Source organism: Pleurodeles waltl, chromosome 6, assembly GCF_031143425.1.
Source record: "Pleurodeles waltl isolate 20211129_DDA chromosome 6, aPleWal1.hap1.20221129, whole genome shotgun sequence".
Lineage (NCBI taxonomy): Eukaryota > Metazoa > Chordata > Amphibia > Caudata > Salamandridae > Pleurodeles > Pleurodeles waltl.
In genome coordinates this window covers 1,407,732,138-1,407,747,698 of record NC_090445.1, presented here as the reverse complement: position 1 = coordinate 1,407,747,698, position 15,561 = coordinate 1,407,732,138, and the positions used below count along the sequence as shown (strand labels likewise).

At 41.4% G+C, this 15,561-nt stretch overlaps 1 protein-coding gene across 1 annotated transcript in view; it reads right to left on the bottom strand.

The window, feature by feature from the left end:
• Positions 1-15,561, bottom strand: part of LOC138300898 (protein-arginine deiminase type-3-like) — a 624,978-nt gene that overhangs the window by 212,362 nt on the left and 397,055 nt on the right. Inside the window, exons 11-12 of the mRNA XM_069240758.1 lie at positions 7,931-8,085; positions 586-730 (exon numbers count right to left, since the gene is read on the bottom strand). Coding sequence (XP_069096859.1) covers positions 586-730; positions 7,931-8,085 — 300 coding nt within the window. The remainder of the gene's footprint in view (positions 1-585; positions 731-7,930; positions 8,086-15,561) is intronic.

The following is a 15,561-nucleotide window of genomic DNA, read 5'->3' as shown; positions in this document are numbered from 1 at the left end:
TTTTTCAAGTGCACATATCTGTAGGCTATTGACAGCTCAAACACTAAATTAAGTTTTACAGGAGTGATGTTCATGTTCTGATAGTGTGAACCCTGAATATCGCCCCCTTATTATCGGCGGGGCACAATATTGAAGGCAGAATATCGAGAGAAAAATATTGACAAGTAAACTTATATTTTTGATGCTTAACTCCACATATATGTACCTACCTGGTACATTTATCTTCAGGGTACAGGGATGTGGAGTTAGGAAAAGTACATCTATACATCCCTACATGCACTAACTTTTCAATCTTTGTTGTTCCTCAGTACTCTGTAATGGATATTCTCAACCAAAATATCTTGGAGGTTGATAATCAGTAGTAAATTATGTTATGATAATGTTACTAGCAGTTAAATGTTTCTCAATGGTTTCATTGTTTTCTTATGTCTTAAAATATCAAGTGTATTTTGGTGATGTTTAATAGCAATTACCATCCCTTACAATTGAATAGTGGTACAATTTATGTGCCCTTTTCACACAACTCCTTCACAACTTCCTCGTAGAACATAACCCTTATGTTTTAAAATAACCAGTTTCCATTACCTTTAGATCATTGGCTGGAACAAAGGTCATGAATTCATCCACGTGGCCAACCAGCAGCCAGTCGGCATATAGCTCAATGGGGGCTTGCACCTGCTGGGCATAAAGGAAGTCTCGCACCACCTTAGTCATCCTTCTGCCAGTATTCCTGATATGCAGATATCAAGAAGAAAGCTGTGAGTTAGGATAGTGGGCATGTGATTCTCTCTCAAAATCAAGGCAAAACGTATACAATCTTTTTTTATACCTGAGTCACATCAGAGTTTGCTTCCAACAAACAGAAGAACCACTTGTGCAATTTCATCCAATTTATTTAAGAATTTACTAACTTACTATCTACTAATGCACCTTACAACCCAAATGAACAGGTTTCACAGGCATAAATACATTAAACACCAGCTTTTGGTACATCATTCAGCTGTAACTCATCATCCCATGTCCGAACTTTGAGGTTCCCCTATGAAACCGCAAATCCTTAGGAGGAAAACATGGATGAATCTTTCACTTAAACAAAGCTATTTAACTGCCCTATGTGGATTTCATAAAATGTGCACCTGCCTTGTACAACCAACAGCCTGTTCTAATGCCTTCCCCAATGCAGCCCTAGAGATCAACAGGCTGTCAAGTGCAAACCTGAGGGTTGTACTGCTTCTTCTACAACAATAGCACCATCACACTAAGTGAAGGATTAAACCTATGTAATCCTTCTGGTGATTCCTCAGAATTACAAATATTTTAAAGAAACAAAAAGACATTGCTTTATCAGGCTTTATTTCCACTAGCTTTCGCCACTTCCAGCACTGTCAATAAGGCATTTTAAACTGTTATCAAAACATCACTAGCTGTTTAAAAAAAGCGTAGCGCTGGATGAGATGTTACCCAGCGTCTATGGCAGCTGACTTTAGCACCTGGGGGCGTAGGCTTAAATCACGACCTTTGCTCATCACTTAATATTGCATAATTAAGAGCAAATGACCTACTCTTCCTCTCCCAAAAATGCGGAAAGTAAATATGTAACTTCTACTTGATGTAAACAATCTTGATTATCTCCCAACATCCCACATAATGGGCAGCGCTCCACTGCTCCCCAGCTAGGTTGCAGGTATATAAATATCAGTAATTACATAGGACTGGCTGTTATGTTGTCTTTCAGCATCCCTTCCAAAAATGTATTTATTTATTTATCTATCGAATCTGTACTGCGGATCTTCTATGCTCAGGTGGCTCCAGGCACATTCCCTGCTTAAGTCCAGCTCCAGCTGAAGTCATGAAGCTTGATGAAGGGTGTTGCTGATGTCACTGCATTTTGAATGACACTGAGGTTAGCTGAGTAAGGGTCTACAATCAATGTGGTTGAGTTTTAAAAGGCAATTCTCGAATGTTGGCACCCCAAATGAATTCCATTTTTGTATGCAGGCCTTCACATAAAAAAGGTATTGGGGCAAATGTAATGTAATTTAACATTCAGGAATAGAATTTCAATTTTTGATAGAAGCAAGCAGGAAGAAACACGTTTTTATTAAATAATTTTGTGAGTCCTGTGCCAATGTATCTTACCCTTAATTACTGACAGGAGGGGCCTGGCTTTGGGCTGGACACACCAAAATGATTGCAGGAATTTATAGGTGCTTATCAAGAGGTGAACTATTCTAAGGGGATAGCATGCACAGTTCAACCATCTGATGGGATCCAAAGAAAATAAAATAAAAACTTTCTACTTAAAATATCACTATGGTTTCAGTAACACATAGAAATGGAGTTAGATGTGGTGCTCTCAGCAGTTCCAGATTGCAGCAGCTGGTTAGACCCATTCAGTCTTTATTCAAAATGCATTTTAAACCATCAGAGTTCCCAAATCTTCAGAAAGAGTTCTGCTGTTCCTTTATTCAGGATGTTCTCGAATCAGGTACGAAATGGGTCTAAGTAGTGGACCAGAGTCCTTGTTGGGTCATATAGAGAGGAGTAAAATAATTTGAGTCTCGGGTCCAAACACCTTCAAATGAATGTGCTAGCAGCAATTTTGGTTCAATCTGCACCATTTATTGGCTTCACATTCGATGCTGAGACAATTAACAAGGATTATCAAAGTCAACAGGTTGGCTCTGTCAATATCTTTTTACATGTTGCATACATTACATGGTTTGGGCTGACTAGAAATGCCAACATAGAGCCATCTTGTATTATTCTTACCACTTCTTCCAAATGTATTACGAACTGCAAATAGCAGATATGTTATACCTTAGCATAGTAACTAGGGGTTGAAGTATGAATATGGCACTTCACTTTCATCTTTAATATTTGCTTGCATTAATTTCTCATGGCTTTTATTTTTTATGAATCAGGCTCATTTTAGAAAAGTGTCCAAAAAAACCAATGACTGTCAAATTGATACATTGTAGGTGAACCCTTAAGTGAGGCTGCACAGAATGACGCAGCAACATCCTTGAGCTCCATTTCTGCAATGTGCTGTCTAGAAATGATAAATTGCAGCTGGCTACTGAATTAAGAAATAATCCAGATTTTCATAAACTAATCTGAGATGCTTGAATGCTTGTTCAGGGGATAAGTTGGAGGCCAGACCCGAACCTCTGCTTCTACCAGTGGAGAGGTTGTGAGACCTGGTGGAGGGAAGTTATGAGAGACAGGCAGGATGCAGGGTGTGGAAGCAAACTGTGCCTCTACACACACACTGCTCACATATCCGATGGCGAGAGCTGGCACCAGAGAGACGAGCCAAAGGGTCTTAACTTAACGTAAATGACCGACACATAATCAGAGCACGTGTGCCCCTATCTGCAGTTCTAAGTAGTGCGAGGACAGTGTGTGGGGTTTGAGTTCCATAGGTGTAAGCCTATGAGGAAGCTCATATCTTGGTTGTGATTTTTGCACAGCTACCAAGGGGCGCATAAGCCGCTCCTTTTGGATAAAGGTCTTTTTTACAGAGTCTGTTGTGCAGTACTGCGGGACATGACCCTGTCCTTAACTATGCTGCAGGCTCAAGAAGTATATGATGCGCATTGTGTCTACCAGATTACAAATTCAGGCACAGCCTTGCTTCTCAATATGTCAGTGCATGTTACAGCAAAGGGATTGGGGACGGAGTAGGAGCAGGTGGTTTTCAGTGGCCGGAGAGATGATCAAAAGTACAAACAAGTACAGAAAGTAGGGGTGAGGAGAAGCACTGCAATAAAATGCACTCTCAGAGTGCAAGTGAAAATTTCAGAAACAGCATCTGACATCTCAGTGCTTCAGCACTTTCAGCACCTTTGTGAGTTTTACCTTGCTCAGTGTTATGCCGCTACATCCAGCAGGCTGTGTGGGGCACATGCGAGGAGCAGTATTCTCACAAGGAAACTGCGAGAGGCAGTGTGCGGACAGGAAGGCAGAAGCTTGATGCCTGAGAAGCCCAGGAAAAAATGGCCGGCGCAAAAAAAAGCATGAGTGGCAGCCCATAATTACTCATAATGTTCATCAAGCTCCCTTAAGATTTCTTAATCGAGATTTGTCCACAAGGAACTTTCAATACGGATTTGAGCTCAATGTGCAAGTACTTAAACACCCAGTTTCAATCTGGCTGCCAAGTCTGCAAATGACAGTATACACCAAGAGGACGCCATAGGCAACCTACCCATATGCCGCAGTTTCAAGAAAGTACAAGAGAGCCAGGGGCGGCCCCTCCAATTCGGCAGGAGAGGGTTGCTCCGCCAAAAGAATGCCCCCAATAATGAAAAAATAAAATGGTAATAAATCTTGTTTATTACCATTTTATTTTGCAGCGCCCTGCCCTGAACCGAGTGTCCGGATGGGCCGTGGCAATTGCTGCTGAGTGGCAGTTGTCTAAAGTTGTCTGAGTGCATTTGTCTAAAGTGTGCATGTTCCTCTGGCCAGCCATCTTGCGACAGTGATTCTGACATACGCTCTTTAAATATCTCTAACCAAGCTATCTTAAGACCGCTGGGCTAGAGAAGGCACAGGCCTCCAGTGCTCTGGTGAGCACTGAGAGAGCCTGCTCCCACCAATCCTGATGCTGGTTTCTTGCTAGTTACCAGCATGAAACCAGCATCAGGATTGGCTTGTACAGTTTCCTGGATCCCCTGACCGTCACGCGTCGGAGCTGGGAGAGGCAACACAAGAAGATAAGATCTTCGACAGGTAGGTGCCTTTTTTTATTTAATTTTTATAGTATCCCCCCTCCCACCTACCTATTGTAAATATGAGCTGGCCGCCACTGATGGATAGATTGCTCAGCAAATAGCTGGTGTCTCCTAACAACACAAGCACAGCTGCCAACACCAATCAGGCAACGGAGTTTAAGCACCATCGAAGCCCACGGGGGCGAATATCTACAAATATAAACAAAACTGATAGTGGGAGGAGAGCGGGAGTGCAGATGGAGTGCTTGTTCATACATTTTTAAAAAGTACCTGAGGAGTTAGGTAGCCAGCTAAGTTCAAGTAAGTAAGGGGTGGGTTCTAAGCACTGTTCTGTTTTATTAACAAAAGACTTCACAAGCACAGCATACAAGCTTGTGCCCTGCAGGTGAAACCTAAAAACTAATGTTGGTCGATTTCACAACCCCACCACTGATATTCTATCCTTCACAAAAGCAAACAATATTTTTTTAAATAATCTTTAAACACCAATATGCTTACGTAAAAGTGGCATGCTTCCTACGGCGATATTAAAGAACATGCCATGACATCAGGAAAGGAAGCAAATGCTACTCTTGTAAACACTACTCTTGTAGAACACCGTTGCCACCTCTTCCAGACGCATGCTCTGTTTTGCAAATTGTTCAGATAAGGTAAAAGGTCAGGAAGTCACATAAGTGGCAGCTATGTGTAGTACAAATCACGGCGATGATTATGGTGATACTGTGCTCATCTTATTGGGTAAAACTGTTGTTCATGATGTTAACAAGAACAGTTTATGTAGAGAATTTTCTGATTGACAGACCTCTGGAAGGTGTGGGCTTCATGTCGTTTCTAGGGCTATGTGAGTTTTACTCTTCAAAGACCAGGATTATATAAGAGTATTTACATTACCTTGGACCAAAAGCCAAAAGGGAACCATGGCAGAAGAACTCACATACAAGTCGAATAATATTGAGTAGAATTTTCCCTATGTTTGAAAATTTATCTCTAGAAAAATATTTGTTATTGTGAAAGAATCTGCATTGTCTATTCAAAATATTACATATTCTAGACACAATAAATGTTATGTTGCCGGGATCTGTATAGCACATATCTGTCATCTGTAAGTCCCTGAATCTGATGCCATAGAGGCACAGTTTTATAATTTATAATCAACTGGAGTTTTCGTAGTCTTCTGTCATTGTTTGGTTGGCGAAGAATTATCATACTCCATTATTTTCCCCTGGCAGATTTCAACAGATGAAACCAAGTGAGGGAAAAGGCCAAGTAAAACAGAAAACATGTTGTCAATATAAATGTTGAATTCAGATATTATGAATCTTGTCCCATTACCCAATATGGAAAAGTAGACATTTGCCGTATCTGTTAAATACCTCAGAAATTGCTTCACTAATAGGTATTTGCTATGGGTACCGGGAGAAATAAATACCACTCCCTATTCTGGCCACCTCATATTAAGGGGCTTAGGGGCATATTTATACTCCGTTTGCGCCGGAATTGCGTCGTTTTTTTTGACGCAATTTCGACGCAAAACTAACTCCATATTTATACTTTGGCGTTAGACGCGTCTAGCGCCAAAGTCCATGGAGTTAGCGTCATTTTTTAGCGTGGACACCTACTTTGCGTTAATTATATGCAAGGTAGGCGTTCCCGTCTAAAAAATTGACTCCGAGGCATGTGCGTCGGATTTATACTCCCGGGCAAAAATCACGCCCGGGAGTGGGCGGGTCAAAAAAAATGACGTACGGCCGCTTTTGCGCCGTTTTTTAGCGCCTGTGTTAAGGGGCCTGTGGGCTCTGAAGGTGCCCTCCCATGCCCCCAGGGACCCCCCCTGTCACCCATGCCCACCCCAGGAGGACACCCAAGGCTTGAGGGACCCATCCCAGGGACATTAAGGTAAGTTCAGGTAAGTGTTTTAAAAAAAAAAAATAGTGGCATAGGGGGGCCTGATTTGTGCCCCCCTACATGCCACTATGCCCAATGACCATGCCCAGGGGACATAAGTCCCCTGGGCATGGCCATTGGGCAAGGGGGCATGACTTCTGTCTTTGCTAAGACAGGAGTCATTTCTATGGGGGTTGGGATTGAAAAAAAAATGGCGCAAATCGGGTTGAGGCGAAAAAATTGCCTCAACCTGACTTGCCCCATTTCTTGACGCCCAAGCCCCATTTCCCCCTACGCCGGCGCTGCCTGGTGTACGTCGTTTTTTTTAACGCACACCAGACGGCGCCGGCGGCTAATGCCGGCTAACGTCATTCAATAAATACGGCGCCTGCATGGCGCTTCAGAATGGCGTTAGCCGGCGCTAATTTTTTTGACGCAAAACTGCGTTAGTGCAGTTTTGCGTCAAAAAGTACAAATATGGGCCTTAATGTTCTGTGATAAATAGCACAATATTCTCAAACTGAAATCCCTCTCTACTGTGCATCTGAAATGGATCAAAGATATATTGCTCTATATATGGGCAGCATAAGTTATTTACCAATTTCTCACTAGTGATTGACCATATTAGATGTTTCTAATGCCTCTCACAACAAAACATTCTATTTTGACCTTAAATCCACAATTTTTGTAAAAAAAATATTTTTACTTTGGTTGTTTTCAATTTACATGAATCTCACAACAAAAAAGGGCATAGGCACACACCCTGCAACAAAAGAAGGTAGGAGCACCCAGGCATAAAAATCAGCAAATCTTAAGCCACTGTCTTTGAATTCTCATCTGCTTTGACCTTTCTACATTCTCACTAAAGCCCCCACAGTTTGTTGAAAACACTCAAGTAAGATGCAGTGTTCACACTGACTGAGGTCAATTCATTTTAAAAAGAAAAAAAACACAAGCATTTTAAATGGTAAAATTAAGGTATGCTTTGATAGTTTGCTGTGAAAGTGAATGGCAGATTAAGGAGATATGGCCTGATTAAAAAAAATAAAATGAGTTCATCAATTAGAACTTTACAAATATCTGAAAATGTAATGCTAAAGTATGAATTAGTTTTAAAAATACCTGAAATGTAAGTAAATGTAACTGGCTGTGGCTTCACACGTTTTTACATGGGTGGACCTTTTTCATGCCTCGCAATCCCTAGGAGGTGTAAGTGCCTATTTCCAAGCCAGAGAACTCAACAGGTTCAGTGGGTTTGCTCTAATTCAGATTCAGACTTGGCAGTGTGAGGAAAATACAGTTTTACGTACGAGAGAGTAATGCTTCCAATAAGAATCCTCCCCAGCGGATACGCCTTCTCTCTGACTGTCACTGGGGGGCTCACTTCCAGGTTACCAAAGGAGTCCAGGCTGCTGACCTCAAAGGAATTTCTTGGTTCTCTTGTTACATAGCCAAAATCAGGCCCCTTTGAAAACAAACATAATTATATGTATATTACAGATATATAAACAGAATACACTGGGCCATTTGCCAAAACTTGCAGTGCCAACAGTCCAACAGCATAAACATCAGGAGAGTAATTGTACTCCATGGGAAGAGGGATATCCCCATAGAGGTCCACAGGACATCACTGAAATTAAGGTTGGGCAAACTCCATTGAAGTGAGCCCTCCATAAAGAATTATAGAATACTGCAGACAGACACAATATTTCTGGGAACATCGATGGGTTGCCAAAAAACAGAAGAAAAGGATACATCCTGAGGATTTAGGGTAACCAATTTCAATACAAATCTCACTAGGAAAGAATATGATGCATTCAGAGAAAGATCTGACAGTAACAATTATTTAACAAGTACTGGCAAAGCCATTAGGTCTTGGCAAACCGTCAATCCGACAGCTACAGCCATTGGCAATGAAAATGTATTTGTGTACGGCTCTAGGGCTGTTTTTATTAATATACACAAATGCATTAACCTTGCCAATGACTACAGCTCTCAGATTGTCGAGACCTATTGGCTTTCTTGCTTTAAGTGAAAGAAAGACATTGAGCAGGGATAAGGAGGATTTCAGTGAATTTGCATTTTAAATGGAGAGAGACGTCCATTAGGTATGTTAATGATGGTAATTTAATGTATGCATATTTCCTTATTTTCACCTTCTGGGCCAGATGCATGGCTGTGGCTTCAGCAGGTCAAAAAGCAAAATGCTCTCCATTTGTTCGTAAGACCCTGAGGCCAGGGGAACACCTTTTGTAATAAACCACTGGGTCTGGGCCTGGTGTATATAAAGCATCATAGTGTATGAAACAATGTGTTTCTAATACAATGTTGCAAAATGTTTTATATTATTAACAAAAGCATGTGTTTAATACGATTTTGGACGCAAGTTGATCAGAGACATCTTTAGGTTCAATATTAAATGTGAGCTTACTACCCCTGACAAGCACTCAAATCGGGCACAGAGCATATAAACAAATACATTTTGTTTCGATTAGGTATTTGGAAGAATCGAGGGAAAATGCAACAGATTACTCACATGTACCAGGGTTTAACCAAAAGTACATGTCTGTATTAATAAAAAAAGAAAAAAAAAAGAAAACCAAAAAGAAAAATATAAATATTACACATCTGTAAAATAAAATTATATCATTATTTGGGCTTGTAAGGTCAGCAGCGCAATAGGAAATTGAAATATAATAAAGTGTGATATGTACTCAATTTGCAAGTTTTGATTTCCAAGCTACTTCGGCAATGTACAAAATATGCATTTACAAGATCTACAGTGCCATCCAGGGAAGGACGAGACAAATGCAGGTGGCAGCCCACATAGAACCTGGGGCTAGATGTACTAAAATGCAATTTTGGATTTCCTAAATTGTGACTTCATAGAAATAGCCATTGAGGAAATGCAAAATGATATGTACAGATACCGATTTCCTAACAGCGATTCCTACAGAGTAGGAATCGCTGTTAGGAAATCATAAATAAGGATTCACATTGCATTTGTGTCAATAGGCCAGTTTTGCATTTATCAAATAGTGATTTCCTATTAGGAAATTGCTATTTGGGAAATGCAAAACCAAGAATGGCAATGGGCAAAATGCCCCCCTTGGTGCACCCCAAAAATAGTGGTGTACATTTAGCACACACATGTGCCCAAGGAGCATGAGTGTGCTCTATTGCAATTTTTAAAAAAAGCATTTTGGGGGCTTTTTTAAAATTGCACAGGGTTACCATCAACTTCAAGTCGATGGTAATTACATTTCCTAAATGTCCAAATCACATTTAGGAAATGCTTTGTACATCTGAATAGGAATCTCAAATAAGTAATCTCTATTTGCAATTTCCTATTCTGGAGATAGCAAATTGCGATTTCAACTGAGTATAAATTGCAATTTGCGGTTTCCAAGAGGCCTTTGTACATCATTAAAGGCCGTTTTGCATTTCTTAATGGCCCAAAATACTGATTCGGACCGTTAAGAAATGCAAAAGGGCTTTGTACATCTGGCCCCTAGAGCATGTTCCAAATTTGAAGAGAAAATACCAACATTGGAGAAAAATGTATGTGGCATGTGCATAGTTGCCAAGGTTTTAGATTGCTAAGTGTGACATATTCATAATTTCAGTATAATTATGAGTGACATCTCAATGACTATGAGTGACACTCTCTCGTAAGCAAATTCAAGCAATGAAGACAAGGGAAGCATATAAAATCAGAAATTACATCCATTTGAGCAACGCAAAACTTTAAGATTTTAAACTGCTGTAAAGCACCAGAAACGGAAGCACCTAGGCACATATTTATACTTTTTTAGTATAAAAAGTTCCTGTAAGTTTGCACCGCTATTGTGTCAAAAAATAAAGCAAATGCAGTTCTAAAAAAGTATAAATATGGGTTCTAGTGCCCTGGTAATCTGATCGAACTGTGAGAGGAGCATTATGGAACTCTAGGTTGTTCTGTCCCATGTGGTGCCACAGGTCATCCACGTCAAGTAACAGGATGTGAGGCGCGTCTGAACATGGATCTCAGCTGCTTCAGCCTTCCTATATTCATAAATTATAGAGTCAGCTGACTTGGACCCCGGCCACCATAGTCAGCACCACCCAGGCATGATAATGATATGGCAAGACTTAGGAAACAAGAGGCTGTGACTGAGGTATACATAGCATTGTGGTCACAGCCAGGGCTGAGGAGCTGTATTCAAAAAGTCACAGCTCACGTCTTCATTTATAAACAAATAAGGGGGTTATTACAACTTTGTATCCTATGGAACTCGTAATACGGCTGGTGGTATATCCGTCACATTTGGGACGGATTAACACCGCCTCCAAAGTTGTAATAACCCCCTAAGTCTTTTACTTAGCTCAGTCAAGTCACACTAATCATTATTAGTAAAGCATTTGAGTGTGAGGGGCGACCCAGTCGCCGCGGCCCAGTGCGTGCTGTTGCACCCGCTATATAAGTACCACGAGTCTTCACTTCAAGTTGCAAAATAAATCGGAAACAAGGAAATGCAAATGTAATTAAACTGAGGTAAAGACAGGCATAAAAATTAAAAAGGTGATATGAAGATTCAGAATTGGGGCCCTAAGGACGACATGTACAGGTGGGGGGGGAGGTCTTGAAAGGCACGGCAAGCTTTAGTGCTCTACCTCCCTCCAAGCAGCTGTCTCCTGCACACAGTAGAATGCAGCACTCCAGGCATCAATGAGAAAAAAAGGCTAATGGCCGTTAGAAAGAGGCCGGAAAGAACCCGAGATTACTAATGAATGTGGATAGAACTTAGAGGAGGATTTCACAAGCAGTAGGTTCCGCAGACATTCATATGTGCCAGGTATGTATGGAGAGTGGAACAAAGCATAAACAGCAGTGAACACTAAAAGCCTAGTAATGTAAATCAATAGTTACATTTAATACTTGTATCATGCTTATTATTTAATGTCATCAATGTGAAAATCAAGCACACAGTTCAGTTTCAAGTCAATGTGTGTGCTTGCTGTAGGGAAGAAAAATACTTTACGCTTATTAAATGCTATTGAATTGCATTCTTTACTTGCTCGCAGACCAGTTAAATGCTACCGGCCATTGTCTTGTGGGGGTCTAATAGAGAACAAGTTTAGAACACCTGAATATTAGGACTGCAGTGCCTACATACTGACTGTGAGACACAGCTGCAGAGAGCACACTAGCCACCCCTCAGGTCACAAGGAGACAGGCAGCAGTGTGGGCACGGGGTAAACGAAAAAAATAAAAACGGTGCTCAGAGCACATGTAAACACCAGCGCTCCTAAAGAGGGCTTGGAAACGAAGACCAGCCTGCGCATGGGGTAAAAGAAAAAAACAAGCATTGGTAAACGCTTTAGGTTTTGCTCATGTGATTAATAATAAGGTTTGTTTTGTACGTTTTAGCTTGGTGTGCAGTTGAGCAATATAAATTAAAGCAAGCGTGAATGATAAATAGAGTAGTCCACCTTAAACACACGTTGGGCACCACAAGGGATAATCAAGAGCTATGTAAATGCAAAGACAATACAATACAATAAGGCTAACATCACAAATTCGCTATGGCACAGAGTTTTTTCAACTGCAGCAGGAAACGAAAGGGAACCATTTGGCATGCACAGGTAGTAATTTAACAAATTCTGCAACACATCTCTAGTGTAGCATGTATGCTCCATAAATACAATAGCCTAGGCAACATTTTGAAATCCTGGCTGCCTACGCATATTGTAATGTCGCACAAAGAGCTTCTTTTATGGGCAAGTGTGTAGAAAACTAGGCTTTGTGACAGAAACCTACAGCTGAAATGGAAGCCCCTGTGAATACATTAGCTATATATCACATACATTAAAACACCAGAACAGCTTGCTACGTCTATGTGCAAAATGTTCTCGCTGTTAATGGCGCTTTGCTTACAGAACTGGCTGTGTTTCTCTTTATCAATAATATACAAAACTAGACAAAGTGTGCACCCTGAGGCATCATAACAAAATAGTGCTTGCCAGCCTTAACTGTAGAGCCCAATATGGAAGAATTCTGCCTGCAAGGTTCACTAATATGTTGCTGTCTTGGTGAAACATCCGAAAACAAGGCAAGCAAGAATGCGGGAGGGGGTTTTATAGCTCATGGGGGTATCCTTCCTTTTGCTCTGGCAGCTTGATGAAACCCAGCATGTGTGAATCTGAGAGTCAAAATAACCCTTGTTTATGAACAGACATAACAATGGTGGGCACTTGCAAGATCAAATGATGCTTTAAAGACGAGAAGCGAAAATGATTTATGCGCCGTTTCAGTAACATCCAACTATTGAGAGCACCACTTAACAAAATAAACAAATGTATTGCAGAAGTAACATTACCAGTCGCCCACACCAAAGGCACAAATAACCCCTGGCGCATGGTACAGATAGCAGGGCTCATAGAACAGAGTAGCACTTGCTGTCTGAGCTGCCTTGTTTAAAAACACATTTTTTTTTCCTTAACGTTCTGCTATCTTCAAATTAATTTTTAATTCCTCGGTAAATCAATACAGAGAGAGACACATGCACGTGTCAATCTAACCGTACTGGTGCAGGAATACCTACACATGCACAACCCTACACGTGCATCATTACTATGAGCGGCACAACTCCTCTGAAGAGTGAAAGTATCAAACTCAACACTAATACGTGTCCCAGTAAACACTTTAATAGCTATAAGACGGCACGCTCCTAAAGTACTATACCCAATCATGCTCAAACAGTGACAGTCAGAAAACACTACGCCCAGTTTAACTTCAGTGCTGAAATCCTACAAGTCCCACGAGCATGTAGTATTCGAGTGTTGAAAAAAACTCACTCCTCCTTCCTCGCACAGTAGGCAATGAAGAAGCAAAGGAAAGCTGGTGAGGGAGGTTTGTGTGGGAGGAGAAGGAGATGAGTAGGGTTAGAAACACAGGAGAGCAGGAAGGGGGTAGGTTGAGGGCAGGGTGGATTAAAAAACCGACGGAGGTCAACGAAATAGACTGTAGGGACATGCACTCTCTACATGTGCAGGACTGAAATTAAAATTAAAACAGAGAACCTGCAGCCAGAAATTCAGTACACCATACACATGAACGCCTCCAGTGCAACTTTTACTTATCAGTCAACGAGTGCTTAAATATGTGAAGATGGGGCGCAGGTGTCCCAGGCGTTGCCTTATCGCTGTACAGAGAGAAGAGCCAGATTCCATCCACTAGTGCATGTCAAACTAAAATGGCACCTCTGTGGCGGAATCAGTAAAATAAGCACAGTGCAAGCACTGTGCATGGGGGAGCAGAAGGGGGTGGGTGTAGGCAGACAAAAGAGACCTCAGGTACATGCACTGTCCAACGAGTGCAGGGCTGAAATTTAAATGATAAAAGGAGTACCTGCGGCCAGTAACTCAGTAAAATCATACACATGAAGCCTCCCGCACAATCCTTACTTATCGGGCAGCAAGTACTTAAATATGTGAAGCTTTGGCGTGGCATGTAGACTCGTGCTCATCCGTAATGAAAAACAAGTAAACACAATTAGCAGAATAAAAATCGATACCAGCAGTGCAAGCTGCTGCATGTCCAGAAAGTGCCATGCAGCAGAGGTGCACACCGGAGAGCAAGAACACTACTGTAGAACGCTGACTTTTGTCGGCATCAACTGAGCAGCCTCACAAAGAAGTCTGGCAGAGGAAAAGGATTACTTGGGCCTTAGGACACTGATAAGAGCAAACAAAACAGCAAACATGCAGAACAACAGGAAATAGTGTGCAACAGCCAATGAAAACTGAGAAAAAGTCAGTGGCAAGCACGCTAACCAATGGAAAATAAGGACGGTATGTAAGACCATTTTGAGATTTATATTAAACACAGTAGATTTCATAAGCACAAAACAAGGACAGTGCAGGTAAAACCTAAAAACGACACTTGGTGCTCAGAGTGAATGAAAGTCCCTGTCCTCCTGAGGAGGGCTTGAAAACAAAAGAAAAAAGTTCCTACATTGGACATAAGATGAGGGATAGTGGAGAAATAATGTACTTGGTCCCTGCTCTCTAGGAGGGGTAAGGATAGGAAAAGGCATGACCCAAGCATGCCATGGACAAATGGTGAAAAACAATGGGAGAGCAACGATGGAGTCAGCCGATGTAAAACCTATGGGCGGGCTGAAGCCCACAATGTAGGTACAGCATGTCTCAGTTCGAGACAGTGCATGCGCACCACCTAGAGCCAAGACCTTAAAAGAATTATGACCTCCTGGGAGAACAACACCAGATATGCTGGGACTTGAGGATCCCTCAAAACAAGCATGATCTCCTGGGAAAAGTATAGGATAAACATTCAGTGGGGTGCTTAAGGTTACCATTTAGATGATGACACAGCAAAGAGGATACAGGTGGGTAGAAGTAGGCACTGAAGTTGAATAAGGGTACTGGTGATTCTGTCAAACAGTTTTTAGTCCTTAAATCAGTCAGGCATATGGTACTACTTTATAGGGATTGCTCAGACTCTGCAATAACCTCCAGCCAATTGTTGACTATCTCAACTGTGAAAGCTATTCACAGGATGGCTGTTCTGAAGTCTATGTCAAGGAACAGAGGCTTCACTTTGGGAAGTATTGAGAGTTGGAGCCAAACATTGTTCACCTGCTTGACAATATGCTTGACAATATGGGTTGTCAATTTAAGGTCTGTGCCAATGAAAACTCCCAGATATTTGGCACTGTCGACAAGTTGTGGGGGGGACTGTCTTGATGTTCAGTGTTGACTCTCATGATTATATATATTTTTTTGTTTGGCCTTCTAAACGATCTTGCTCAGGACTGAAAGGTGGTGGAATGGAAAATAGTTTTTAAAGTCAAGGTCAAGATTTGTTCTCTTCAAAAGAGGGATGGTCTATCCAATCATAAATGAGTCTGTTGAAGATACCTTGGGAGAGGGAGACATT